Source organism: Haliaeetus albicilla, chromosome 11 (genome assembly GCF_947461875.1).
Source record: "Haliaeetus albicilla chromosome 11, bHalAlb1.1, whole genome shotgun sequence".
Taxonomy (NCBI): domain Eukaryota; kingdom Metazoa; phylum Chordata; class Aves; order Accipitriformes; family Accipitridae; genus Haliaeetus; species Haliaeetus albicilla.
In genome coordinates this window covers 35,666,636-35,693,595 of record NC_091493.1, presented here as the reverse complement: position 1 = coordinate 35,693,595, position 26,960 = coordinate 35,666,636, and the positions used below count along the sequence as shown (strand labels likewise).

The window sequence follows — 26,960 nt, the reverse complement described above, 5'->3', positions numbered from 1 at the left end:
ATTTCAAAATTTCAACCTTGCGGACTTATACTGTACATTTTCTTGGATGAAAGTTGGATGGCATATTTTGGTTAAAGGAGGAAGGCTGTTCCATTTTGGTGGTATCAGCAATGACTTTTGGAACTGCTGTTGTTTATCAATAATGCAGTCATGTTAGGGCTTGTTTTTTGAAATACTCCACGTGGTTTATTAATGAAACTAACTTGGTACCTTTTATTCTTGTCAAAAAAATGAGAAAACACAGATGTACAAACCCACATTCATGTGTTGTTTTATTGGTGCGTTACAACATTACATTTCCTTCACATTGAGAAAGCATGAGATTAAGATACATTGATCCACAAAAATGCCTTCCCTACACAGACTTTGCACTGGTAATTACAGCGCCTACAGATCCCTCCACAAGTTTCAATTCATTAAGTCTTTCATAATTTTAATTATATTTTAATCAAAGCTTTTACATTGTCTATTTTATGACTTTCAATTTAATTATTCCCATTAAAATGTTATTCTTTACTGCTTTGCAAAGTTCACCAAGTACTCTCGCAGTGTAAGTATTCATGCTGCATTATACTTCATATTCCAATCTTTTAACAGCCACTACCCATTTGAGGGCTGTACAAGCTTTCCCTGTCCCAAAGAAGATAGCTTGTTTGTATCAAAAGCCATTAAAATACTGGGAATGTGTACAGCACAGCTAGGAGGCCCCACTCATTTTTGAGAATAAGCCAGATCTATATAAAAACATGCAAAATGCTCTATGCATCAGTATTAAACTTGTAATTTTGATTTAAGATTTTTTTTAACATTTGCATATAACCTGGAAGACTAGGGTTCCTGCTGAAAGAAAAAGCTAATGGCTAAGCCCTATACAATGTAAAGACATTATACCCTTACTCTAGGGCTTTCATTAATCCTCCCATATGAAGTAATAGAAAATGATATCCCTGTTACAGAATTCTGTAGGATGGTTTAAAAACTTTATAGAAAGATTAAACCTCCACTAAACCATGTGGATTTCTAGAATAAGACCTCGATTACACTAGAGGAGTGTTCTGTCAAATCGAGTGCAAATGCAATGCCAGAATAATTTTGCCTTGCTGATGCTAGTTTTGTGAAGTAGCACATATACACCAGCAAAACCACAGTTATGTTTGGGTAACTGTCTCTATTCTAGAGCTCAGAATACTGTAACTTTCAGTAAAAAATCCTACCTCTAACTGATGCAGTCAAACTGGTATCAGTTCTACAAGTAGATCAGGCCTAATTTCTACAGAACTCTCCTGGGTTCATGCCTATTACATTCTGTTCCTTAATGTAATTTCCTATTTATAGTTATTTCCAAATATCATATAAGTTTATACATAGTAAGGTTGCATCCTCTTGTACACAATTATTACATTTATTTTTAAAGGGATTCTAATTTACTTGCTTTCTATAAAAATGCAAGTATTGCCAATCAGGAAGTAGCTCTTCTCAAAAAATCTACAAAGCTTACCTTTGAGAAAAGTAAATGACAAGCCTTACATAAAGACATTGAGCTGTTTGAATCACAAAATGCCTACAAGGCCAATACATATTCCAACAGGAACACATAAATTATAATTATGGCAGCAGTCTCCTCCAGTCTAAAGCACCGTAATAATGGTCGTTGATCAACGCTATCTTGATCGCTTTAACCAGCAGCTCCAGCTAAGAAATGTTCAACTGCCAAGATGTGGTCTGGAACATTTGCCTGCATTTTCACAGGATAGCTAAGAAAAAAAATTCTGGAATCTGACATTCTGCCATCCAAAGGTACATCATTTCACAGGAATGTGACATATACTGCATAGTGCATACATAACAAAACAGGATCCTACCAATAATAAATTAACTAAAGTCATACACTTAGTAATCTTCTCCATACCAACAGTGGTTTGATTCAGGTGAGTTTCAATTCAGGTACCAAGCCAACCTTCGCAAACACCATGCTCAGGAACATGATGAGCTGAAAATGTGGAATGGGTCTCGTGGAGAACTGTCTCCAGCATTCCTCTGGATATGTTACAGGGCTGGAGACCACCACAAGCATCCACGGTTGTGCGCCCAAAGTCACAGATGAAAATCTTTGCATTTCTTTAGATCACCAATGCTGCAGTGAGTCACTACACAAGAATGAACATGGCACACCGAGATTCACAGAAGACATTGTGTTTCTTTATCCTCACAGTTTTAGGATTTTTTTAAATTTCTTTTAAAGACTTCAGCTTGCTGAATGTCATGGGTGTTCTTTTCTTTCATTTTGTTTAGATGGTAATTACTGCAAGAGCTCCTGAAAAAATGCTGATGATGTAATACCAAGTTTCTAATCCATCCTATGAATATATATGTTATTGTAAGCTGATAATTTTAACAGTGTGGAATTTCTTGAATGTCAGAATCATCCTGTGGAACTACTAATGCACAAGGCTTGGCTCTTACAAACACTTAGCCATTCATAACTCTTGGCTGCTTGATCATTAGTAGCTCAGAATGACCTTGTCAAAACTTGACAATTAATACAAAGTTCTACCAGCATGTGGAGATTTTTTTAATGTTAGAAGGCAACAAGATAAACATAAGGATGATGCCCTAACTTATCAAATTATATAAAGAAATGGTTGGCCACAACAGATGCTGAACATCTGATGAAAAGTGCTGTGTGTACTCATCACCCATCAAAATCAATGAGTGCTGAAGACGACCAGAACTTTCTAGGAGATACTCAGTACTTCAGAAAATCTGTTTCCAGATCTACTATATCCTCAACCACATCTTCTTAAAATTAGTCTCTTAACCATTTTTCACATGGGATTGTTTTTATTAATGTTCTTTCCCCTTCCCTCAAGTAGTCTATCTGTTTGCAGTAGACTGAAAACAGATAAGTCAGCGAGTGAATATGAATGGAAAATTTAACTTTAAAAGTAAGATGATATTATGGCATTAAAAATAAAATACTTAATTTCTCTTTATAAAAAGGAAAGAAACAGAAGAAAACACATGTACATTAAGAAACACCGTGTTAAAAGACCAGTTTGGAGGAAATGTGAGAAGGCTAAAAGTTCATTCTGCACATTTCTTAAAGTCATACAGGACCTTCAGTTATTCCCTCTAGAGGCAGGCCAGTAGCGTTATCTGCTGTAGGTCTCTCTTCTTTCTTCACAGAGTTCTGATCTAGCAGGCTGACGTAAGATTTATGACAAGCTGTATTACCCAAAGGAGGGTAGTGTTGTCTGTAGCAAATATAAGCAAAAATGAGGCCAATGATCCCTCCAACGAAAGCATCTAGATAAGAAAAGCAACAAAACCAGAAGCATGTTACCATGGAAAGGTCAGCTAGTAGTGATAACTGTAAATAAAAGACATTTGGTTGACCTGGAAGTGTTTAACCCAGAAAACGCGAACTTCAAATTTTCATAAAGAATTTGGAGCCAAATACCGCAATCGTGTAGGACACACAAAATCAGTATTTTGCTGGGGACTTCTCCAACGCTTTGAATACCCAAAATGTAGATGGTTGGCTATGTTTCAGGAGATGAACAAGGGGAATAGAACGGCCTCCATGGGGCATTAAATAAATATTCATGATGTTCCAGCTCACTGTTGACCAACAACATCTGTGGGTAGGCCACTTCTTCCACTTTGCCATGATTTTATAATGACCATCACTAGGTTTTCTATTTATGAACAACACAGCTGAACTTTGCTGCTCACAGCATCCCAGAGCTCTCCCACTGACAGGTACACCTCAAACTATTGCACTGACTACAGTGTGCTCCTTGTCTCTGCCCAAGTACCCCCAGGAAAGACAGCAGCTAAGTGCCAGGTCTACTCTTGACTGTTTTGTATTCTGGAAGGCATTCTTCAATGCAGACAGGGAGCAGGTAGGATATAAGATGGAAAATTCTCTTCCTTCAGGAAGTGGGCCACTGTAGCTTGAACAATTCTTTTCACTTGCAGCTCCTGTAAGGCCCCTGAGAAAGACAGCTGTCAAGAACAATTTCAAGCTGAGTGAATTCTTCCTAAAAGCACCTGAAAGGTCAAAGACTAAGCATGCCTGTTAAATGATTTAACATCTTTTGAATATCTTTCTTTGGTGCTCTTCACTATCCCATACTCCTACAGAAATGAAATAAGATAAAATCAGGCCATTGTATAGGATATTTGCAGCTATCAGACACAGGCAATTTTAAGTTTTCCATGGGAACTGCATAGCACCTGAAGGATAAGAGGATTTGTTCTGTTGTCAGGTTCTCCCTGCCTCTTACTAATATACTTGCCTGATCTTGCGTTTCATTTTCAAGCAACCAGAGCAAAATTTCACCAAAAATACACACTGACTTTGAAAGCCTCAGATTTGAACACAGACAATAATGGAAGTGAGGCAAAAGCTACTGGCTAGAATATGACTCGACACCATGTTTTATTTTAACAAGACTTACTAAGAACCATATCATTTGTGTATATCTGTGTTTCTGTATTTTACTTTCAGTTACAAAGAAACCACAGTGTAATAAAAATGGTGAATCATTGAGTTTAATGACAAAGAAGGGTAAATCAATAGAAATTATTTTTGTCTAAAATACTTAAATACAGATTAAAGGCCCTAGTTTGTCAGTCTAGACATTAGAACAAAGGGCATGTGCTTCAATTTTCAGTGGGTTATAAATGGCCTGTAATCATCGGAGATGTGGGATTCTGAAGAGCCTTTTAACAGGAACAGCTAGGGCAAGAAAACCTAAAAAATTTAATATTGAGATGGATAAATTTAAGAAATGTGATTATAAGTCACAGTTGTCTGTTGAGGAAGAGGACTAGACTGAATGACCTAGGAGATCTCTTCCAATCCTATGTTCTCTTCCTACATGCAAAAGGACATAAGAAATCTATCACAAACAAATGTAATAGAGACTTAAGTAGATTTTAAAAGTGATTGTGTGTACACAGTATTTGCAAGCAGACAGAATCTTATCCTACCCATACTGGAAGCTGACTGATTTTGTACTCTTCGGACTGTCCCTATCAAACTGTCATGGTACAAAAGGTACCAAGGGCAAGAATTTTCACCATAGTATACTATTACAGCATCAATCAACTTGTAAAACATGTAGTTATTGTGATAAGATTCATTTTCTATAAACCTGTGTCGGTTACAATTCTCAGATTACCCTCCTTTAACTGTGGCTGATTGAATACTGTTCCAGACACTTTTTAATTTTGCTTAACAGTGGGGTCAAGCCTATGATTACTGTTTTTAATTATGGAGAAACACCAGATTTCTGCCAGTCCTCTGTAAGTTCCCTGGTATTTCAAGACTTGCTGACAACTTGCCTAGATAATTTCTTTCAAAACATTTACACACAAATTATGCAACTCTGGGCCTCAGTTTGGGCACCATAGTAATACAAATTCACTACATGATTTATGCCAAAGATTTCTAGCTCACTGACCTTGACTGGGGGTAATGAGCAAACACACAGGCAGCTATTTAGACTCCTGTTTTTGAAGACAACATTTCTGTGTTTTGTTTAAGCTCATAGTAGCCACAGCTTCCTTTTTTTCCCTTTTTTTTCTTTGCCCATAAAGGAAAAGGATTATTCTTTCAGTCTCAGCATTTATCTTTACTTTTCTTCAGACAAAATTTCCACTTATTTCATGTGTAAATTAACATTTTCAGAGTTAGAAGCCCCTACAGAGATCTAGGGACTAAAAAGCAGTCAATACATTCAGGATTCATAATGAAATATCCTAATATTAACCTAATACCAACACTAATATCTTGAATACTATGTTCTCCAGCCAAACTGAAGGGGGCTCAGGAAGTACTCATAATATTAACGTTCTGAGCCCACTCAATGGCTTTTCAATGTAAGGATACTCTATTCCATCTTTCACCTACAGTATGCTAAGTCTTGGACATTGTATTGATGGTCCTTTTTCATTCCCCACAGCATAGTTAAGACTCTATCACAAAGCTACCATAAGTAATTTAACACAATTAGTTGACTCTGCTGAGCATAAAAGATGAGGCCTGAGCTTCTGTGCTGTACATTACAGAGTGAATTAGTCTCTCCCTTGAGAATGAAGTTCTTTCAGGTAAAAGCTTATGTCACCTGCAGGATAATGTCTGCCAGCACTGTTCTTAGCTTGGGAAGAGCTGAGTTTTCAGCTCCATCTCCTTAAACTTCAAAGACACAAATATGAGCAGCTGTAATGGACACAGTCACAACCCTTTGGGTGTAGTTTCCTTCTATCATATAAAAAATACAGCATAATAATCTGCCTCATAGCACATGTTTCAGTACATAAATAATTCTTACTCTTGGCAAGAGATAGTATACGTTGTAAACGTGCATTCAAAACTTGGGAGTAAACCTGTATATTCCCATTCACATTCATTCACACTCTTCTCTCTCTCTCTTTAACACAGAGTTCAAACCAGCCAAGCGTCACACATTGAGCATGAGATTCGTAAATGCCGTCTGTCCTGCCTGCCAGCCTCGCAAGGCACGCGTCTCATGTTCAGCAGCTTTGTGCTGGAGGTTCTCTCCGACTCTGAGTATCAGTGAGCAAAGAAGAGTAATGAGCCCTGTAACAAGACAAGGTGTCTGCAGGAAACCAGGAGACTCCTAAAGAATGTGTCAAGGCTAACGGTTGGTGATTAAGCAGCTATGAGAGAACAGGATGCTGCATGAACACAAAAAACAGAGGAAAAAAACCATGGATGAGTCTTGCTCTGGTATGCTGACTGCTGTATGAGATAAGAAAGTGCTCAGTGGGACAGAGATATGCTATACTTAATTGAAACTATGTAGAAGAACCAACAGGATGATATGTCTTCATGCTGGGTTTGTGTAGAAAGGTTTTGGTAGCGGGGGACTACAGGGGTGGCTTCTGTGAGAAGCTGCTAGAAGCTTCCCCTATGTCTGACAGAGCCACTGCCAGCCGGCTCCAAGATGGACCCACTGCTGGCCAAGGCTGAGCCCATCAGTGATAGTGGTAGCGCCTCTGGGAGAACAGATTTAAGAAGGGAAAAAAAGTTGCAGAGGGTGCAGAAACAGCAGCCAGAGAGAGGAGTGAGAGCCCCAGCCAAACAGACCCCCAGGTCAGTGCAGAAGGAGGGGCAGGAGATGCTCCAGGCGCCGGAGCAGAGATTCCCCTGCAGCCCATGGGGAAGGCCACAGTGAGGCAGGCTGTCCCCCTGCAGCCCAGGGAGGTCCACGGGGGAGCAGATCTCCACCTGCAGCCCAGGGAGGACCCCACGCCAGAGCAGGGGGATGCCTGAAGGAGGCTGGGACCCCGTGGGAAGCCCGCGCTGGAGCAGGCTCCTGGCAGGACCTGTGGCCCCGTGGAGAGAGGAGCCCACGCTGGAGCAGGTTTGCTGGCAGGACTTGTGACCCCGCAGGGGACCCACGCTGGAGCAGGCTGTGCCTGAAGGACTGCAGCCCATGGGAAGGACCCATGGTGGAGCAGTTCATGAAGAACTGCAGCCCGTGGGAAGGACCCACATTGGAGAAGTTGGTGGAGGACTGCCTCCCATGGGAGGGACCCCACGGTGGAGCAGGGGAAGAGTGAGGAGTCCTCCCCCTGAGGAGGAAGGAGCGGCAGAGACAATGCGTGATGAACTGACCACAACCCCCATTCCCCGTCCCCCTGCACCGCTGGTGGGGAGGAGGTAGAGAAAATCGGGAGTGAGTTGTGCCTGGGAAGAAGGGAGGGGTGGGGGGAAGGTGTTTTAAGATTTGGTTTTATTTCTCAGTATCCTACTCTGATTTGATTGGTAATAAAATTAAAATGATTTTCCCAAGTTCGGTCTGTTTTGCCTGTGACTGTAATTGGTGAGTGATCTCTCCCTGTCCTTATCTCGACCCACGAGCCTTTCGTTATATTTTCTCTCCCCTGTCCAGCCAAGGAAAGGAGTGATAGAGCAGCTTTGGTGGGCACCAGGCGTCCAGCCAGGGTCAGCCTACCAGTCTTAGAAAACAGGTAAACAATATATAACCAGCATGAACAAAATAATTGAAAGGAGCACTCAGGACCCTGAGGGGAGTATAATTTGCAAGGGCAGCAGTACTGTACCCGCAATACCACATAAAGCCAAGATGATCTACATAACAGTATCAGAAACACCAAGGCTGGTTTACTTAGCAGGAGACATGAGTGAAGAAAGACAGGTACAAAGGCGGCAAAAAAGAGGGTCAAGAAATGGTAAAAGGAATAATAGATGGTAGGATTTTCTAACAGTGACAGTGTAGATGCTGACAGACAGTAGTAAGTTGACCTGCAGACACTGGAGGGAAGCCATGTGGGCAACCTACCAGACTCCCCACCAGGTCCATGTCTGAAAGAATCAGTGTGGGAGGATAAGGCATGATATAGTTCTAATTTAATAGAATGAATAGAATTGTAACTTAGTAATATAAGCATATAATTAATAAATAGCATAGCCTTCTGTATCAGTTATGTGCCACACCTGAATTTTAAAGGACTCTGAGACAACAGTCTTCCTGTGACAGATGCAGCTGGTCTGACTGGTTGTCGTCGACACTGGTGTTGTGCTCCAGAAGTGCCTACTGTGAGGGAAGAGAGGATGCTCTGGCATAGCCCTGAAGCTATGAAGGTCAGTGCTAGTTAATTCAACCTCACTAAGAAACCTGAAAGCTATCTGCTCTAGTTACATTGCAATATACCTCATTTGCATGAGAATGCTCACATAATACGAAGATCCAAAGTTTCCACTAGAAACAATAAGAAGTAAGAGAAAAAGAGGTTAGGATTAAGCATCCTTCAGACTGTTGACACTTCACTTAAGAACACTGCCTGTTGTTCACTATATGTAGCCTTTTAAGGATGCATGTTCATCAAGAGCAGACATTTATACAAATGCTGCTGTTAGAATCTTAAGAGCCATCTCCCATTCTGTCAATAACTGTCATTTCTTCACAAAGGTAAGATTTAAGATTGTGTGGCATGTTTCTTTAGCTTTGTGGATGTACTTTACGATCAAGAAAGACACCACGTGCTGCTTCAATGACCTACTTATCCATATTGAATACATTCAGCATTTATTTGCAGTTACAGTTTAATGAATATTCATTGGTACCACATGTATGGTACCATACTGAATCCATCACACTAACGTCTAGTCAGTATAACAAAATCAATCTCAAAATATTTGCAGCCCAAAACTATGGAAAATCATTTTTAATAAGATGTAACAAGAAGATAAAATATTTCTCTTCCTTAAGTAGGACCTGACTTTGGAAAGTGTGGAATTGACAGCTTGGGAGCGATTACAACCTTGGCCAAGAAAATTAAGAGAACAGAAAACATCAAACTTTGCAGAATCTGTTACAACTTATGCTATGTAGTTTGGTATGCAATGTTTCTATACTTCTCAAGGAGGAGCCATGAACCCACCTCATGCCCAATATACTTTGATTTGAATGAAAAACAGTGTATTACATCATGCGCAATAAATGACCAGAACGTAGACAAATGACTGAGTGAATCTTTGCAATGACTAGCTACGTGCAGATGCTTCAGTCTAGTCTAATGCACATGCAACCACATATTAGCAATCACTCATGTACCCAACAGGTACCTCGCAGGTACCTGGAAAAGCAGTAGGCAAGGACTAGGCCTCACGACAGAGCTACTCTGATGGGCCAGATCCAGCCTACAGCTGGATCCATCCAAGACAGCTACGTCACTGATGTACATTTGGAAAAAATGATGATGTAAAAATCCCACTGATGTAGATAAACATGATGATATACATTGTGTATATAAAAACACAGAATGATAAAGGACCCCTGCAGTATTTTCAGACATTGAAACCCTCAGCATCAATCCAGGAGCAAGGAAAATCTATAGCATACTATCGTGTTTTAACTCATGTGATTTAATGAAAAAAAAAACCAAAAAAACAAAGAAATACAAGGTTAATAAAAAAAGTAGAAAAAAGGTGTCTCCATAGCTCACCTTGCCAGTGATGTTTGTAATCACACATACGTGACAGGGCAATCATCATGGCACAGTAGAGTGGGAGAATTGCTGCACAAAGCCGCCAGCTCTTCCCACGGCCATTTTCCGTGAAGCAGTGTAACTTTCCAGCTAAGTAGAAGGTGGTAAAGCCAAGGCCTGAAAATGCAACTGATAAAGAAAAACATAATTACAGTATTTTGTCATTAATACTGTATAATACCATCTCTTAAGATCCTTTAAGATCTGACAGCAGGATCCTTCTACTGCAGAGAAGTCATGGACTTTCTTTCTAGGGTCATGACAGGAGCTAAAGTAAGTTGAGAAGACCCATCTGCAAAAAATTGAGGAAGTTTCATAATTTGAAGGGTGATTCCTATGTAACCACATAAATGATGCTGTTATAACTTAGTATTTTAAAGGGATATAGCAAATTGCCTAGGTAGAGAGTTTTCTTGTGTTTGTTTTGGATTTTTTTATAAAGCAATCTTGATCTTACAAACTTTAAAAAACCACATGTCTTTGGGGGTTGAATGGGAAAAGGTAGTCTCCCACAAGATCCATGATGTACGTATGTTCTCCACAGCAGTATGTAGCAATGCAAGCAATCGGGCAAGTGAACACTGCAAAGCAAATTGACCTTCTCATAGATACTCAGCTTTCACATAATCTGACATGTCTGCAAATACTGTGGTACCTCTAGACATTCATCTTTCCAACAGCAACTGAGGTTTTTTTCCCTTTAGCAATTTACCTTTTTCCTCTGGGGGAGACGTCGGCTGTGGAAAGAATCCCTGACTTTATTTGCACGTTAAATTAAACATTGAGGCAAATTTTTAGCTTGAGTCACAAAAGCTCTTTCATGCTTAAACTTCGGCACGCCTTTCCTGATTTTAGACCTATTCTAAAAAGTTAAGGTTTAAAGCAGAAAAGGATTCAGTCAGTTTGTACTGCAACTGAATTACATTTAAATGAGATTTTTAGGTTCCATTAACCTGTTTCTATATAACATGCACAACTGGCAGTGATGACAGAACTCGGGCACCAAGTTTCTCTACTGAACTTCTTCCCTCTCACAGCTGTTCACCTTCCAGAGAAATACTGGCTGGATATTTTTTTTAAATATGCATTTTCAATTTTTTTTAAAAACCATTTGAACATTTTTGTTGTTGTTATAGGAAAATTAGTGCTGGGCTGAACAGGTAGCTCTGTGAAACACATCTTCTGTTTTGTCCACAAATGTCATACTCAATTTTGCTCCTGACTGCAGAGATCAAAATAGAACGTGAGCACATAAACCACAGACAACAAAATTATAAATATTTATCCAAGTATTTGAAATCCTTTTTCTTGACTACCTTTATACTTTTTGTCTTTGTGATATCTAAGCACATCTATAAGAGTTAATAAGTCACATTCACAATATGTAATTCTGTTCTGATTCTGCTATCAGTCAGTTTAATGGTAAAACCACCATCAGTGCTGGGTCAGACATGCATCTTTTTTCTATTCTCCTGCTAGGGCTTTTCAAGTGTCCTTCTCTTCATATTCCCAAATGCTAGATGTGATAATTACTTTGTGTTCTGTTGATAAATCTATGGGATGGTCAATTTTATCTGACAGTACAATGGAGTGGTTTCATAAGTTTATACTACACAGCTGTTTGAATGCAATTACTGAAGATTTGCATTTCATCTTCAGACACACAAATAAATCACTTCTTTAGACTGGCTGTGGCGGGGCAAGACAGAATGCTGATTAGTCATCAAACCACAGAATTAGTTCTTTACAGGATCTGCCACATTTCCAGAAGGAGGTGCTCATGAACGACAGTTCAGCAGGATCTATACTTGCACTAGACACAAAGGCAGATTTTACCTTAGATGGTTGATGTGTTCCTCTAAACTAAAGGTCAGGAAGAAAAGAGACTCACAAACACTTCTCCAGGGGAACTTACACCTAATGTAAGATGGAAGAGTAATATAATGATGCTCTAGCTTGTGGCTATGAAACTAATATTCTGCAGAGCAGCTTTAAATTGCAATATTGTAAGATTGACTTCCCTTACCCTGGAGCGTGCACACCCAGAAAGAGCTGCTTGACCCAATAGTCCCAGCGTGTGCAGAGTCAGCAGCAAAGAACATGAAATTAATAGCGAAACGCTCTGGGATGTGGGAGTATCCATTATAAAAATAATTATATATTCTAAGACAACTCAATTGCTGTGCATTCCATGTAGGCAACTTTGCTTGACGGCTGTATTTTGAAGATGTTGTCAATCAATAACATTGAGAAAAACAATTCACTCTTCAAGAATCCTGGGCCTGTAGATGATATTTACACTGAAGAATTGGTCAATCAGTAGAATATATCTGAGCATTTTTTTCTGCACCAGCTAGAGTCAACACCTCACTGTGTCACAACAAAAATGCAAACACACACATACATGCATCACATGCCCTAACATATGACATACTGACTAATGTTACGATAAAAATTATCATTCTCTGTAAGATGACAGATTCCAAAGAATCAGCAAAGCTATGCTCCTCATCTACACAAATATTTCTGCTAAGTTGGTTTCTTCCCAGATCATAAGAAATTAATAATCTGTTTATATAAAGAAGGCAAGAGAAACATAAAATACTAACCAGCTCTCTTTGGAGGCGTTGACACAAATGAAAATAAGAAAATCAGTCTGATTTAGTTTAAAACAATGTTAACTCAAGACAGATGTTGATGCAAACTCCAGACACAAATATTTAATTGGTTTTAAGTGTTGGAAGAGAAGAAAGGAATGAATCAAACACACAGTATAAAGAAATGAGATATTTTTAACAATTGGTGTAGCTAACTCAAATTGAAGTCCTGATGGTAAAAGTTGCTGAACACAGGAAAATCTCTCCTGAGACAAGCCACATGTTCTCTCAGGGCTTGATAGAATGCAGTAGGCTTTATGAACATATTGAAAGACAGAAAATGGAATATTTGCATTGTAGCAGCTTTGAAAGATCTCAGCTGAGACAAGATTACCATTATTCTAAGTGCTATGTAAACACACAGAGAGGACACTGTCCCACAAAGATTAGCAACTGAAGATACAAAGGCAAAGGACACAAGGTGAAGTGCAGAGAGCGGCAGGGATTTGCTCAGTCACGAATGAAACCTGGCTCCTGGAGACCCAGGGTCTTTACCCTAGCTCAGGCTTGTGCTGCCTCACTCTTCTCCCTCTGCCTTCTGAAAGTTGTTATTGAACTGTTCTCTTTAAATAAGGCAGCTATGGTTTCTTAAGAAATTAACAGGGATGAAGGGAATTTGGGAATGAAAAGGGAAAATTTAAGTCTTACAGGCATAGCTACTATAAGCTAACTTAAAGGGGATAAAAGACTTGAAATGAGAGAAAAACACATTAAGCAAGATTTTATTTGTCCCCTTATTGTTTAATTGCATTTCCTGATCTGCTGATAGCATCAGATAATTGGTTTAGGGCCAACGGGACTATTTAAACATCAGTAAAGATCCTGGATTTACAAATCTTTGGACCTTTCAGAAGAGATTCTGAAGAGAGTTGAGATTCATAGTGCATGTTATTCATGTTTTGAGTTTCTTTAAAGGAATCACCGGAATTCACATGTATTATGGTTTTGCTCTATTTATATGGTTTTATTTCAAACTATTGTCTACAAAGAATCTTTAATAATGCATATGCACTCTCCAGATAATACTAACGGTACCTAGATAGTCTCTCAGTCATGAATAAACATTAGTTTGTGAAAAATTAAATCAATTTCCATTCCTTTTTATACCTGCTCTAGCTGTTTCGCTTTTTCATAATGTAGACCTACTGGTTATGTAGACCTGCCAGTCAAAGGTGTCTAACTGATTTTGTTTCCAACATGGCTATAAACAATTCAGAGACTGTACTGCAAGTTCTATCATACAATCCAAGCCAGCAGGGCAGTAAAGAGCAAGCATGTTGTCTCTCTCTGTTCATCAAAATGAATTCCCTGTTCCCACTCTCAGAATGAAACTTCTAAATACCAGTTCCACATAGGATCGATCAACTTGAAGTCACCACTCTAAGTTGGTCCAGTTCATAAAGCGTACTGGGGTTCTTCTCTGCAGATAACACTGCCTGTTTCACTTGCTGAATAAGGGCTATTCAAAAGTTCACAGAGTTGGCAGACAGAAGGGACCAACTGTTCTTTTTGTCTGACCTCCTATATATCACACCACTAAGTATGATCCAGTTAGCACCAGAATATGAGTTTGCATAAAGCATAATTTTCAGACAAATAATCTAACGATAGAGGAGGAGAATCATCCCAGAGCCAAGAGGACTTGTAACACCAACCACCTGGTGAAGTTCTTACTGACAAAACCATGATCAAATTGTAAACCACCATCATCATGGGCCATCTTCATCTGAGGATCCAATTCAGTAAAACACATCAGAAAGAGAAATATAAACAATGCTATGTGGGCAAAAAATTAGTAAGGCTCTGTCTTGGTTTCAGCTGGAATAAAGTTAATTTTCTTCCTAGTAGCAGCTATAGTGCTGTGTTTTGGATTTAGGATGAGAATAACATTGATAACACTGTTCTAGTTGTTGCTAAGCAGTGTTAATAGTAAGTCAAGGACTTTTCAGCTTTTCATACTGCCCTGCCAGCGAGGAGGCTGGGGGGGCACAAGAAGCTGTGAGGGGACACAGCCAGGACAGCTGACCCAAACGAGACAAAGGTATTTGCCATACCATATGACATCATGCCCACTAAATAAATTGGGGAAGTTGGCCAGGGGACAGTGCAGCTCAGGGATTTGCTGGGCACCAGTCAGTGGGTGGTGAGCAATTTTATTTTGCATCACTTGTCTTGTATATTCTATTATTATTATTACTATTTTCCTTTCCTTTTCTGTCCTATTAATCTGTCTTTATCTCAACCCACAAGTTTTACTTTTTTTTTTTTTCCGATTCTCTCCCTCTCCCCACTGGTAGGGAGGGAATGAGCGAGCAGCTGCACGGTGCTTAATTGCTAGCTGGGGTTAAACCACGACGGGCTCTCCAACAGCCTTCCTACAAAAAGTGCTGCTCCCGCTTCACAATAATCAGAACAGGTACATGCAGAATTGATACAAACACTCTTAAAAGCACCTATTGAAGCAGAAGCGAAAGGAAGTATCTCGGTGTGTTTATTTACTCTTACAGCAATGACACAAGCAAAATACTTCATAGAAAAAAAATGAAAGCCTGGCATGCCTTCTGCCCAAGGAGTTCATGTACTAAGCCTTCATCCTGCAGTTGGATCAAGGGGTGCAGAACCTTGCCACCATGGAATATCTTGAAGGGAAAAATGGCACTCTGTAAAGTACCAGGTCCAAGCCTTGCAGACCTGATGAAAGAGCAACCAGTAGAGGGTAAAAACATGGAAGAGTCAACCCCCTCCCCAACTGAATAGGTTTTTAGAACTAACTGGATAGCTGTAGACTTCTGTGTGAAGACAAGAAAGTGTTGTTTTGACCTTTATATCCTTTACATCCTAGTGGCTTAGGAATTACCAACTTAAGACAGAGCCTTTCACCTTGTTTCGCGTAGGTGGGGTATCTGGAACTATTATTGGAAGGCGCATTTTAAAACTACACCACAGCGGTACTTGAAGCATGTCAAAAAACAGCTTCCTCTTGGGCATTACCATTACTGGAATACATAAAACTACATTAGACTCAATCTTTCAGTTTGTTTCTATCATTTTCTTTAAAAGAAAAAAAAAAAAAAAAAACCATTCACAAAAGAAATAAGGAGGATGATAGCATCTGGAGACACTGCAGAGCCCATCCTGACATCTGATTCTGATTCTCTCCAGACAGGGGATCTAGGTGAGTTTAAAAACCTATCTGTATGGACCAAATTGATTACCAAGTTGAAATGCATAAAGTGAGAAACTGTGAACAAGAATCTGATCTAAAGCACCCCAAATAAATTATTCATAAAAAATGTAATTGCTTTTGTGGGTGTTTTCTGGAAATTAAACTACCCCATGAGGATCTTTAGCTTCTCAACTTTTAATGGATGCTTTGCTAAGCACACAATACATGTCTTCTTTATGCTAAGCAGTTTTTGAGCCGAAGAAAAAATCCTCAACTTATTTAAGTGGCAACAAATTATGAAACTGCAAAACAACCATTCAAACGACCTATGTAACAATCAGAGAAAATGATACATCTCTTTGTCTGTAATGCTTTATACTTGCAGTGATTACTGTGTATTTTCCAAATGCAAACACATATTATTCATCACTGGAATTGCACAACAGCCTACTGCAATTTTAGCTAAGGCTACTGGTGACTGTTTTCAGTTTCACACTGTTCAACAACTGAAATATTTATCTTTCCTGAAGGAAAAAGTATGATACCAAATGGCTGCATAAATTTTAATGTTGAAATTCAATTCAAAGAGGATTTTATAGAAGTACAATTCCCAGAGAACGTTTGGAGCTTATCACAGGCAAAATATTTCTATTTTTTTTCCAAGTGGGACAGTCAATCACCTTCCCTTTGGCTTAGCTTTATTAATTTCTTTTCACAAAGAAGGACAGTTCAGCAGAAGCAACATGAAAAGCACATCACAAATACAAATGTATGCAGGGACTTGGGAAACAAGGAGGAGATATTGGAGACAGAGACATGTTAGAACAAAAATAGACCTATATTATCTGAAAAGCAAGTAACTAGAGTATTAGTCATCAGGTTGTTTTTGCAGGACTGTCACAGTGAATTCTTGTGAATCTTTTTTGGTTTTTTCTGACTTATTTTCATGTACCTTTCAAGATATCTCATTACACCTGAAATATCTAAAGTGGTCTCAGGGTGCATCTCATTGCTACTAAAAAATGAGAACTAAGTTCCGATTTGTTCAGTTAATGATGCCATTTATAAGAAGTCCTAAAAGTGAACCTGTTCCATAGCCTGCTTTGCCATTCTGTTGACAGAAACCTTGAACAAATCCCCTCTCTCTGAGAACACAGTAAAGACAAGCCTAAAAGGGCTCAGATTCTGGAATTACTTTGAAGAGAAGGGGTCAGCACTCATGCACTAACCAAAGCAGCCTTAGCATTAATATAAGCTACAAAAGACTGTCTTGTAAACTCAGCCCTAATCATACAACTGTATCAGACTAGAAAGACATCTTTCTCTGCAAGGTATGTTTTACTCTTTACTCACTGCCAAGATCTCCATGTTTCTCAGTTACACTTGGTGAAATTAGGTCCAACTAACAAACTTGGATCAGATTTAAACCTAGGACAGAATGACATCAGGATGCAATTGGTCCTTGAACACACCCATGATGGTGCTGCTCTAGTGTGGTCCCTGGCTAATGCACTCTTCTCCTTACAAGCATCAGGAATACCAAGCGTTGACTGAATTTTTTTTGTTAGGTCAGATGTGCATCCCTTTATGAAAGAAAGTCCTGATACCATACCTCTAGTTTCTTGAGAAAAATTTTTTAAAACTGAGATAAGAATTGCCAGGTTAATTCAAACAGGTCAGTACTAATTAAACAGCTACCAGCCTGTAAATTATCAATAACCAGAGAATAAATTGCTCTTTCTGCTAGACCTTAGCATAACTACAGTATCTAGCCACAAGCTTTAGATCATCAGCTCTCCAACTCCCATACAAATTCTTGTCACTGGGGGATTTATGAGATATCTAACTACAAATAATCCCTGTCAAGAGCAATTTTTTCTTTCCAGTTCAACACTGGAATATACCAAGTCCCACACACTGGCTCAGGGTAACTTCTTGCTTCCTGCTTTGCCATACATATGCCATCTGTAGTACCCTTGATTATCAGATCACGTCCTGCTCAACTACTTGTCCTTCCATTCACCATGCCAAGTATAAGTCTTTCAGGGATGTGCATTTAATTTAAAATTTGTTTGAAGCGAATTGGCACAAGCATACAGATTAGCATGCAAAATACAGTTAAAAGACATCAAGCGCACTTTGACGGACAGGAACTTTTTACAGTGGAGCATCAGAACGCTTCTGTCAAACACAAGACACAGCATGGTAGGCAGTGTCAAGGAGTTTGCTGGATTGTATCAGTGTTAGTCCTGCCTGCAAATAACCCCCTATATACATCAAAAAGAAACTAGGGAAACCCCAAGACTATGCACAGCCAGAGCAGTAAGGGCTATATAGAAGATCTCTGCTTCTCTTTTCATGCTGTGAGACCCAGCAGGGATAGGAAAATGTTATGTATTCCTGCTACACTGCAAAGTGCAAAGCAATGAAGCCTGATCTATCCACCACTTGCAAGGAGAACTTATCACTGGGGGCTTTATGTAAAGAAGAAGAGTTTGGGGGGAAAAAAAGGCAAGCGATCTAAGCCTTCTTCAACCACACTTTAAGTAGCACAGCTACATTATCCCGTCACTGAATTCAGTGATGGGCTCCAAACTTGTAAATAACCTTGAGAGAATCAGGGACTGGAAACTGAGTATCTTCATTTCCAATTCAGTCTAGATCCTCTGAAGATAGCAAAAATAAAGTTGCTGCCCATTCTGGAGTACACAGTAGTACACTGGGATTAATCTCTTTAATCATGCAGAGAAAAGGAGAAAATATATTACCATATGCTACCACAGAAAAAATAATGTTATTGTGTTAAATGCTACAGTGTAAAAGACAATGCATAGAACATGTTTGCTAGGTAGAATAAATACCAATGAGGAACCACGGTTTTACACTGACATATGATATCATGTATTAAAACCCCACATTTTTTTTAAATTCAGGAAAACCAGAAAGTCTTTTGGAGGTATGCTTGAGACATATACATAATCTGAACCTCAAACAGACTAGCAAGAGTAGATTTATTATTAGAGCTGGAAAACTAAACTAAACAGTTCATCTCACAAGCCCCTCATGAATTCAAACAGCCTTTGTTATTGAGTACTGAGAGGTAAATATGTCAGAGATGAGGTAAAAGCATTAAACACAACCATTCCTGAGAACACTTACAGTTTGAATTAAGAAGCCAATAAACCCCAAAGGAGATTTTATTTTTTTCCCTGCATATCCAAGAAATCCCTTCCTTATTTCCCTGGATTCTTCTTTAAAAGGATGAAATATTTCAGAGAGACACTGCCATACAGCTGTTAATTAAGAGATTTATCTTGAAAATAGGGAGTAGCAGCAATTACTGCCAAAAACCTGTGGCTTGTAGCTCATCTGTTACTTAAAATGTTCACTTTCAACTGAAGGAAATATGATTATCCTCCATGAAATTACTAGCTAAAGATAATTAACAGTTCAAATTTAGATACCCAACTATAATTACATGTACTGCAGTAATATTTTATATAAATTATCACAGGATAGCAAACAATTCTATTGAAATTCAATGATTTCTTCACTCTGAAGCACATAAATAATTTCAATTTTTCAAACGAATGAATGGCTTTTAAAATGTAAAAATCTTTTCATTTTTACAACTGACTAATTTCAATTACTTAGTGAAAAGGGGGAGGAGGAGCTAGCTGTCCTTTCACTCTAAAGACATAATATTTACCAGTCTCCTTTTTTCTTTTTAGTGACACAGCAAGACATACCACAAATACTACATTCATTTAATTAGTGCTTCATCAAGCAAATCTGCTGCAAGCATGAACTGCATAAGCAGCTTTGATATCATCAGAGAGGGCAACTCCTCGGGCTTAATACAATGGTAATGCACTATACAGTGACAAACACCACTGAGTGGAACAGTTAATTGTGGAGATAAAGAGAAAATAAAATATTAACCAACCAGCCAGTCAACAGCAAAGGTGCTATTTCTTTTCACAACTGTTGTAGTATTCTTTACCTGTCTAAGATGACAACTCACACCAAGGAGACTTCTAGTCTGACTGTCAGAGACTTTATAACTGTTATAGAGAAGGAAAAAAACCAAGAGATTTCTCTCTCTTCCCCCCCCCAAACCAAGGAGACAGAAAACTAATTTAGGAGTAATCTTGACAACACTTTCTGCCAAAACAGGCAGAGTTTAGCTAGGAGGAATGGGACACATCCCAACAAATGCAGACACGGGTATGTGAACCAGTTATCGAGACTATAATTGCTAAATAGGCATTTCCCAGGTATGCCATACAACATTTTTTGGCAACAGAATCAAGGCCAGACCCATAAATAGGTGCATCCAAATTATACTCTTGCTCCTTGTACTTAACTCGTACTCATTACCTACCCTACTGCAAGAGGCATTCTCTGGATACAGTGATATTCTCTTTTTCATTCAGGCTGTAGCCTCCTTGTCATACTAAACAATACCAGAAAGTGATATACTATTCTATTGCTTGATAATATAAATATCTTTTAACCCTTACCTTTAAGCTTTTTTGTTATTTAAAGCAACTAGTAGTTCCATTTTTCTAGACAGGTCCTTGCTGTGTTCACACAAACTTACTGATTTCAAGCAAGTAATGAAGGAAGACAGCCAGAGTAGGGAAGACAGAGCAGAACAGAGCAGATAAGAGAATATTTTCAGTTAGAAGGGACCTACAGTGATCATCTAGACCACTTCAGGGCTGACCAAAGGTTAAAGCATGTTATTAAGGGCATTGTCCAAATGTCCAGTCTAAACCTCCCCTGGTGCAGCTTTGAACCATTCCCACGTGTCCTATCACTGGCTACCAGGGAGAAGAGATCAGCAAAGATGACAGGCTAATACAATGAAGAATAAAATGGCTAATCATATGATAGAGAACTTCTGGCATCACTGAGCACCTTTCACCAGTTCAAATCATATTTAGTCTCAAGTGTCTGTGGAAATGCTATGGTATCAAAAACATCCGGTCAACCATTCTGATTTCTATTTTCTGATTAATTCCCTCAGTAAAATCATCCATAGACTTTTTCCTCCCCCCTTTTCTCCCCCGCAAGTGGATTTTTTTTAAAAAGATCTCCTGTGCTATTATCCACTGGCAGCTTCACTCAAGAGTCCAACTTACATTGCCTTCCAACATGGTCAGAAACTTCCAACATTATCATTCTCCAAAAGTTTCTGATTGTTTAAACAGAATGTAGGAACCCCAGACAGAGACTTCTAAACCCACTGTCTTAGTTCAGATTGAAACAAGCAAAAACTAAAAGTCTCAAGAAAAAATCTCCAGAGAAATCACTTGATTGCAACAAAGCAGTATTAGTTTTAAAAATATTTTGCATAAACATTTTTTGCGTAGGCTTCGTTAGATAAACACTGACTTCATTGTTTGCTCAGTCCTCTGCAGAAGGAAGGAAAGAAAAATTACCTACTTACTTATCTGTAATAGCTGGTGCTTTCTATGTAGAACTGACAGTAATAGCAAAATCCAAACAAGGCTTTCCGCAGATGTTCTGTACTTTTCTCTTTCTGGCATAAATAATATGCTTGATTTCCTGCATTTATCTCATAGCTTTTATCTCAAGAGACTTTTAATATCCCCTTGTTTTCAAGAGACCTAAATTAATGTTTTCAGAAATCTTTATGACTGAGATTTCTGCAATTTGATAAATCAGTCAGCCACCTCTAAAGAAAGGTGCCTAGCATTTTAACTTCATAATTCAATTTCAAGGTTTTTATTGATTTATTTTTCTTTTGCTTACAGCAGAATTGTAGCTGATACTCTTTGTTGAAATAATTCTGGATTGACTCAGGGTTATTTGCATTACAAGAACGTGTACTTATGTGAGTCAGCTCTATCACCCTTGCTGCTCAAAAGGGTTTTGAGTCAACCGGGAGCATCTGGAGACTGATCACAACTGGCTCTTGGAGAGTGGAAAACACACACCTCAACTCATAAAGGTGACCACCCTGTAGACAGATTTAAAATCCCCATGAAAACAGAATGGTTGATTTTACTTCCAAGTAGCTCTAGTCTAGGCAGAACACTCTCATACATATTCTGGTTTATTCTTATCGTGGGCTCAAAGACCACACCATGATGTGAAACACAGTGCTACAAGAGGGGACTGTCATAACACTGTCTTCAACAGCATTTGCCTGATCAGAATGAAAATGTTGCCACAGAAAGTCTTCCCCTTAGTCTCTACAGATGTAGAAAACTACCCTATCAAGATTAAGAGCAAAGACTGCTTCTAGCAGTCATTCGTGATCAAAATGTTTCACAGCTGATGGGACTGGGGGCAAATTCACACATAAATATCAGCTTCTAGTTCTCAAAACATGAATTCTGACTAGACCCATGATTCTCTATTCTCCTCTTTCAAGAGGAGGATGAAGGGATATCCTTCACGAGGCCAAGGCTTGACCTGAAATTAAAGTTAGAAGAGAGCAAAGAAACATGTTTATGCAGTGAATACAATGAACATGCAACCAAACCATGGTTTTGTTTGGGCTATTTACCCACTTCTCATATACAGTGCAGTAGCCAACCTTCTCTTACCTCCCAAGTGTTGCCTAAAACAGCCCACTGTTGGGCTTACCTACCTTAAAGAAAACTCCACACTGAAGGATATATTACTAAGGAGGAGCTAACACCACATCTGATTTAGAAGCATCTCTATATCTGCTTTGTTCTTACACAGAAATGCTACACAAAACCATACCAAATGGATTTCAGAGCGTGATGTCAGCACTACGCTGCAATGGCAATTTCAAGGAATCTCAATATTTGACAGTGCTGTAATGAGACTTCTTCCTTAAAGATGGTCAGAAATTGATGTGCCAGCCTCCTCTGTCAGAGATGAGTTGATAGCCATCCATTTTCAAATTAGTCTTGAGCTTTCTGACCCATTTCGCTCCAGAGAAGAGCTGTCACTGCAGTTCACAGATGAAAATTGATCTTTAGATCTCTAGTGTAACTCGAAGTCCTTTTAACTGAAAAGGTCAGTCAGAAGAACAATGGTCTTAGCTTTACATACAGCTAAAGTCTACAACACCACAACAAAGTCTTTTACAGGCTGTGAAATCAAGCATATATCTTAACCTTAGCTTACAAATTTTACCTGAAAAGTTGAAGTTAGGCAAGAGAAAAGGGAGAATTAGACTGAAAGGTAATTAAGCTTCTTCCCTACAAAGATGAAAGCAAACTGAACAGCTATAATAACCAAGAAACAGCAGTAGCTGCTGGGAAAACTGGTTTACTGAAGCTAAGCTCAGAGATTTATTCATACCAGCTCACTTTTTAACTTCAGCTCTCTAGCACTTGAGGAAGAACCATGCTGACTCAGAGTCATTCGTTCTATTCCTCATTAATGACCCAGGATTCAAGATAATTCCATGTTTTTGCTTACTCTCCTCTGAAGTCTCACTTTACTCTTGAGTTCCCTGGATGATCTGGTCTCCAGATTGGGAAAAGCAAAAACAAACAAAAAGCCACCACCCCACACACACCTCTCTGGCATCCTATGTAAATCACAAATTACAGTGGACTGCAAGTCAGCAAATCACAGTCCTGAGATCAAGAAAGCAACAGGCTTATCTGGTACAATTTCTGATTTTTTATGCAGTCCTTGGTATTGCTAAATAACATGTTACCATGAAGAATCACATTACTTTCAGCTTTTCTTCAAGAAGGTCTGCTGAATTTTGCTACATAGCAGAGAGACGCAACACCTCATGCTTCAGTTCTTTTAGTCATTTTACTGAAAAAGGCTGGGTGCTGGTGAGAAGCAAAGAGCTCTTACACAGCTTGGAAGCAAGCCTACTGTTTGCAGAGAAACTGATGGAAGGATAAGGACCTTTCCTTTCACCTTAAGATTTGTTATATTCTCAGACAGATAAGTGGTAAGCATTGACAATGAATAGCATACCTGCATGGCTATATCTTTTCATAAAGAAAATAGGCAGATAAATAGCCACCTTGTTTATCCCAATAATATGCATTATAGCTGCTTGATAAACTGGCACCTGAGCCATTTTATACTCAAACTCTTGATAGCTTGTGGAAGTTAAGTGTTGATTCTTCCTAGAAAAAGAGTAGAGCACAGACCTTCAGCATTCACCTTCTCTATTCTGGATAAGGGAATTATCTCCTGAGTATTGCTTCTGAAGTTGGCTATACTGCCATTCCTGGACAAGATGGGATGCTCTGTAAAGGATAAGGTTGGTGATGCACATGGTCATTTCTGCTACTGCCACCTGCATTCAATGACAATCATCAAATCCAAATACTGACAGTAATATTAGCTTTCCAGTAGAGACTCCATTCTGTGAGGAGCCTTACTAAAGAGCAGTCCTAAGAAGCTAACATAGAAACTCCACTTCTGGGAAGTATGTCAATGCTGGAGGGTAAGGCATGCATATTCCTCATATCTCTAGGATGTGGGGGCTGACCTTGCTCACAAAGGAAGGAATGCTAATGCAGTGAAAAAAAGTCAGCTGGGATTCCTCTCTCCTTATTCGAAGATAGGGCTGGGAGACCTCTGCAGAAGAATTTTTCTTACTTATTTTTAAGCTTGTTACAACAGATTGAGCAATTACGACTACCATTCGTAATGGAATCTAGCTACTTAAAGTAGGAAATTACTATTCAGGACTGGTCTGAAGATGTAATCTCATTTATTATGCCAGCAGAAATGGGCAACCAATTACTTTTTTCCTAGTGCTGTTAGTACTTCCTTTCTTAGAGACACTGTTCTTTCTCCCCACAAATAAGCATAGATGAGCTCATATCCAGTACTCTTATAATGTGCATATCCTACTTTTAATATAAACACAATCTACAAAGTGTAACATGCTACACTGGCAATGTTTTCTTAACACTATGTTAAAGTGCACAGTAGGCAAGATCCCAATTCCTTGGTCACTGCTCCCATTAACACTGTTTGCTGATGACTTCTTTGATGTAGTAATGATGACTACTAATAGGTTAGAATTCTCCAGACAATTCAGTTCTGGCATTGATTTTGATCAGAGCAAAATTATGCCCTATGTTGGAAATGGATGTTTACCTTGATTTGTGATGAGTTTATACCTGCGAAGGCTCATCCTGAATAATGAAACTGTGAAAAATCAGTTCTTCATGATGCTACAACCAGCTACAACCTTGCAAATCTGGCCACTGTAAATGCCAGTTACATTAGCAGTGACGTATCACTACTTACGTCTTGTTTGTATAAAAAGTGCAATTTATTAAAAATACACAGTGAAAGGAACTGTTTTTTTTAAAAACATGAATTCCTTATAAAAATGGGATCAACCAATACATAAAAGTTGAGTGTTTACATATTATTTACCACCTTGTCTATGAAGAGACTGCGAGGGAAGTGTAAACTATAGCTTGAAAGGCAGAGAAATAATTTTTTTCTTCACTTCTAAAAGGCCATTATTCTCTCAAACATATCAAGACACCTTCATTCATCAAGGAGGTAATTAAAAAACATATGACATGACAGTCGCTGTTCTTGTCCCCACAACCAAATACTCTGATTATATGCTTCATTTCAGATTTCTGATTAAATTCTCTGATTTCTTCAGCTGTATTCAACAGTAATTGCTACAATTCTCTTTCAGCCAATCTAATACAAAGAAGAAAAAAACAAAACCAAAAAAACCACACACAAGAAATAAAAGCTCTTATACAGCACTATGTTAACATTCACTCTGGAAGCTGTACAAATCAAATTGAGATGTTGCCACAAATTAATTTCTTCAAAATTTGATTTTTCCTTGCAAAAAGGAACCTCTGGAATCAATAAAGTTTTCTATTAAAAAAAAAAAAAAAAAAAGAAAATCAACAGCACAATTTAGCCCAAAGTCAACTTTTCAAACTAATTTAAGTAACTAAATTGCAGCTACAAAAATAAAATCACATAAGTATTTTATTTATTTTGCTGCTAGTACAGCACTTTTATACAGAAAATGTTTGGTTTTTTTAATTGATTTTATTCTCATGTATATATCCAATCCAACATGAAATTGTAAGTTTAATTATCTCTGCAGCCACTGTGTTATTAAATTGAATAATTTTCATCAAGTTTGTTTTTCAGTCAGTTGAAGTGAAATCCACTAGCACCAACTGGAATCTTTCTACCTGGGATCAATAGCCAACATGAATCTCCTGAAGTTCAACGCTGGGAAGTACAGAGTCCTGTACTGGGGGAAGTAAAGCCAGACTCTTCTCAACAGTAGCCAGGAAAAGGAGAGACAATGAGCACAAACTGAGGTACAGGAAATTGCATTTAAACATAAGAAACAACATTTTCACTGTGAGGGTGGTCAAACATTAGAACACATTTTCCTACGAGAAAGGTTGTGGAATCTTCGTATTCAGTTACAGGCAAAACTCAACTGGCCACCGTCCTGAGGAACCTGCTCTCACTGACCTTGCTTTGAGCAGCGGGTTGGGACTTGTCGATTTCCAGAGGTACCTTCAACCTAACAATTCTGTGATTCAAATTATGACCTAATACAAACCAGACCAGCAAGTGATTATTCACTTATTCATAGCAGACATATCAATTTCAAGATGCCTGTGTGGGTGTTCATGACAATCATGAGCTCAGTTTGCCACTGACTACCAATACTAAGCAGTACCGGCTCCAAGGATGTTAAATTAAACTCTCACCAAGCCATTCTTTTTTCCTTCAGCACAAAGATATCAAAACCCATTTCATGCAACTTCCTCAAATCTATGACAGCTGAAAAACATAGCTTAAATAGTTCTGACCAATTCAGAAATAACACATTTAAAAATAGTCTCTACATGAAGCTGAGGCCAAAACTCTGGCAACTGCAATCTGCTTGCAAATGTTTTGAGTAGAGCAAGAGCCTAAAGGGAGTTATATCATGACAAATTAATCACTTCCTCTAAGAAAGCAAACAAGGTCAAGAATTTGGTATTTCATTCACACAGGATTTTTGGTGTTTCTAAATAAAATGTGTTGTGTTACTATTATTTACCCATACTCGCTTGTACAGGGACTTCATTACTACGCTCATGTCAGCACAA

The 26,960-nt window shown here is 38.7% G+C and overlaps 1 protein-coding gene across 2 annotated transcripts in view; it reads right to left on the bottom strand.

Annotated features, from left to right (window-relative positions):
- Window positions 1-247: 247 nt before the first annotated feature.
- Window positions 248-26,960, bottom strand: part of PLPP4 (phospholipid phosphatase 4) — a 66,413-nt gene continuing 39,700 nt past the window's right edge. For both annotated transcript variants that reach the window (XM_069797111.1, XM_069797112.1), the window contains exons 6-7: window positions 10,006-10,176; window positions 248-3,306 (exon numbers count right to left, since the gene is read on the bottom strand). In XM_069797111.1, coding sequence (XP_069653212.1) covers window positions 3,107-3,306; window positions 10,006-10,176 — 371 coding nt within the window. In that variant the 3' untranslated portion in view covers window positions 248-3,106. The remainder of the gene's footprint in view (window positions 3,307-10,005; window positions 10,177-26,960) is intronic.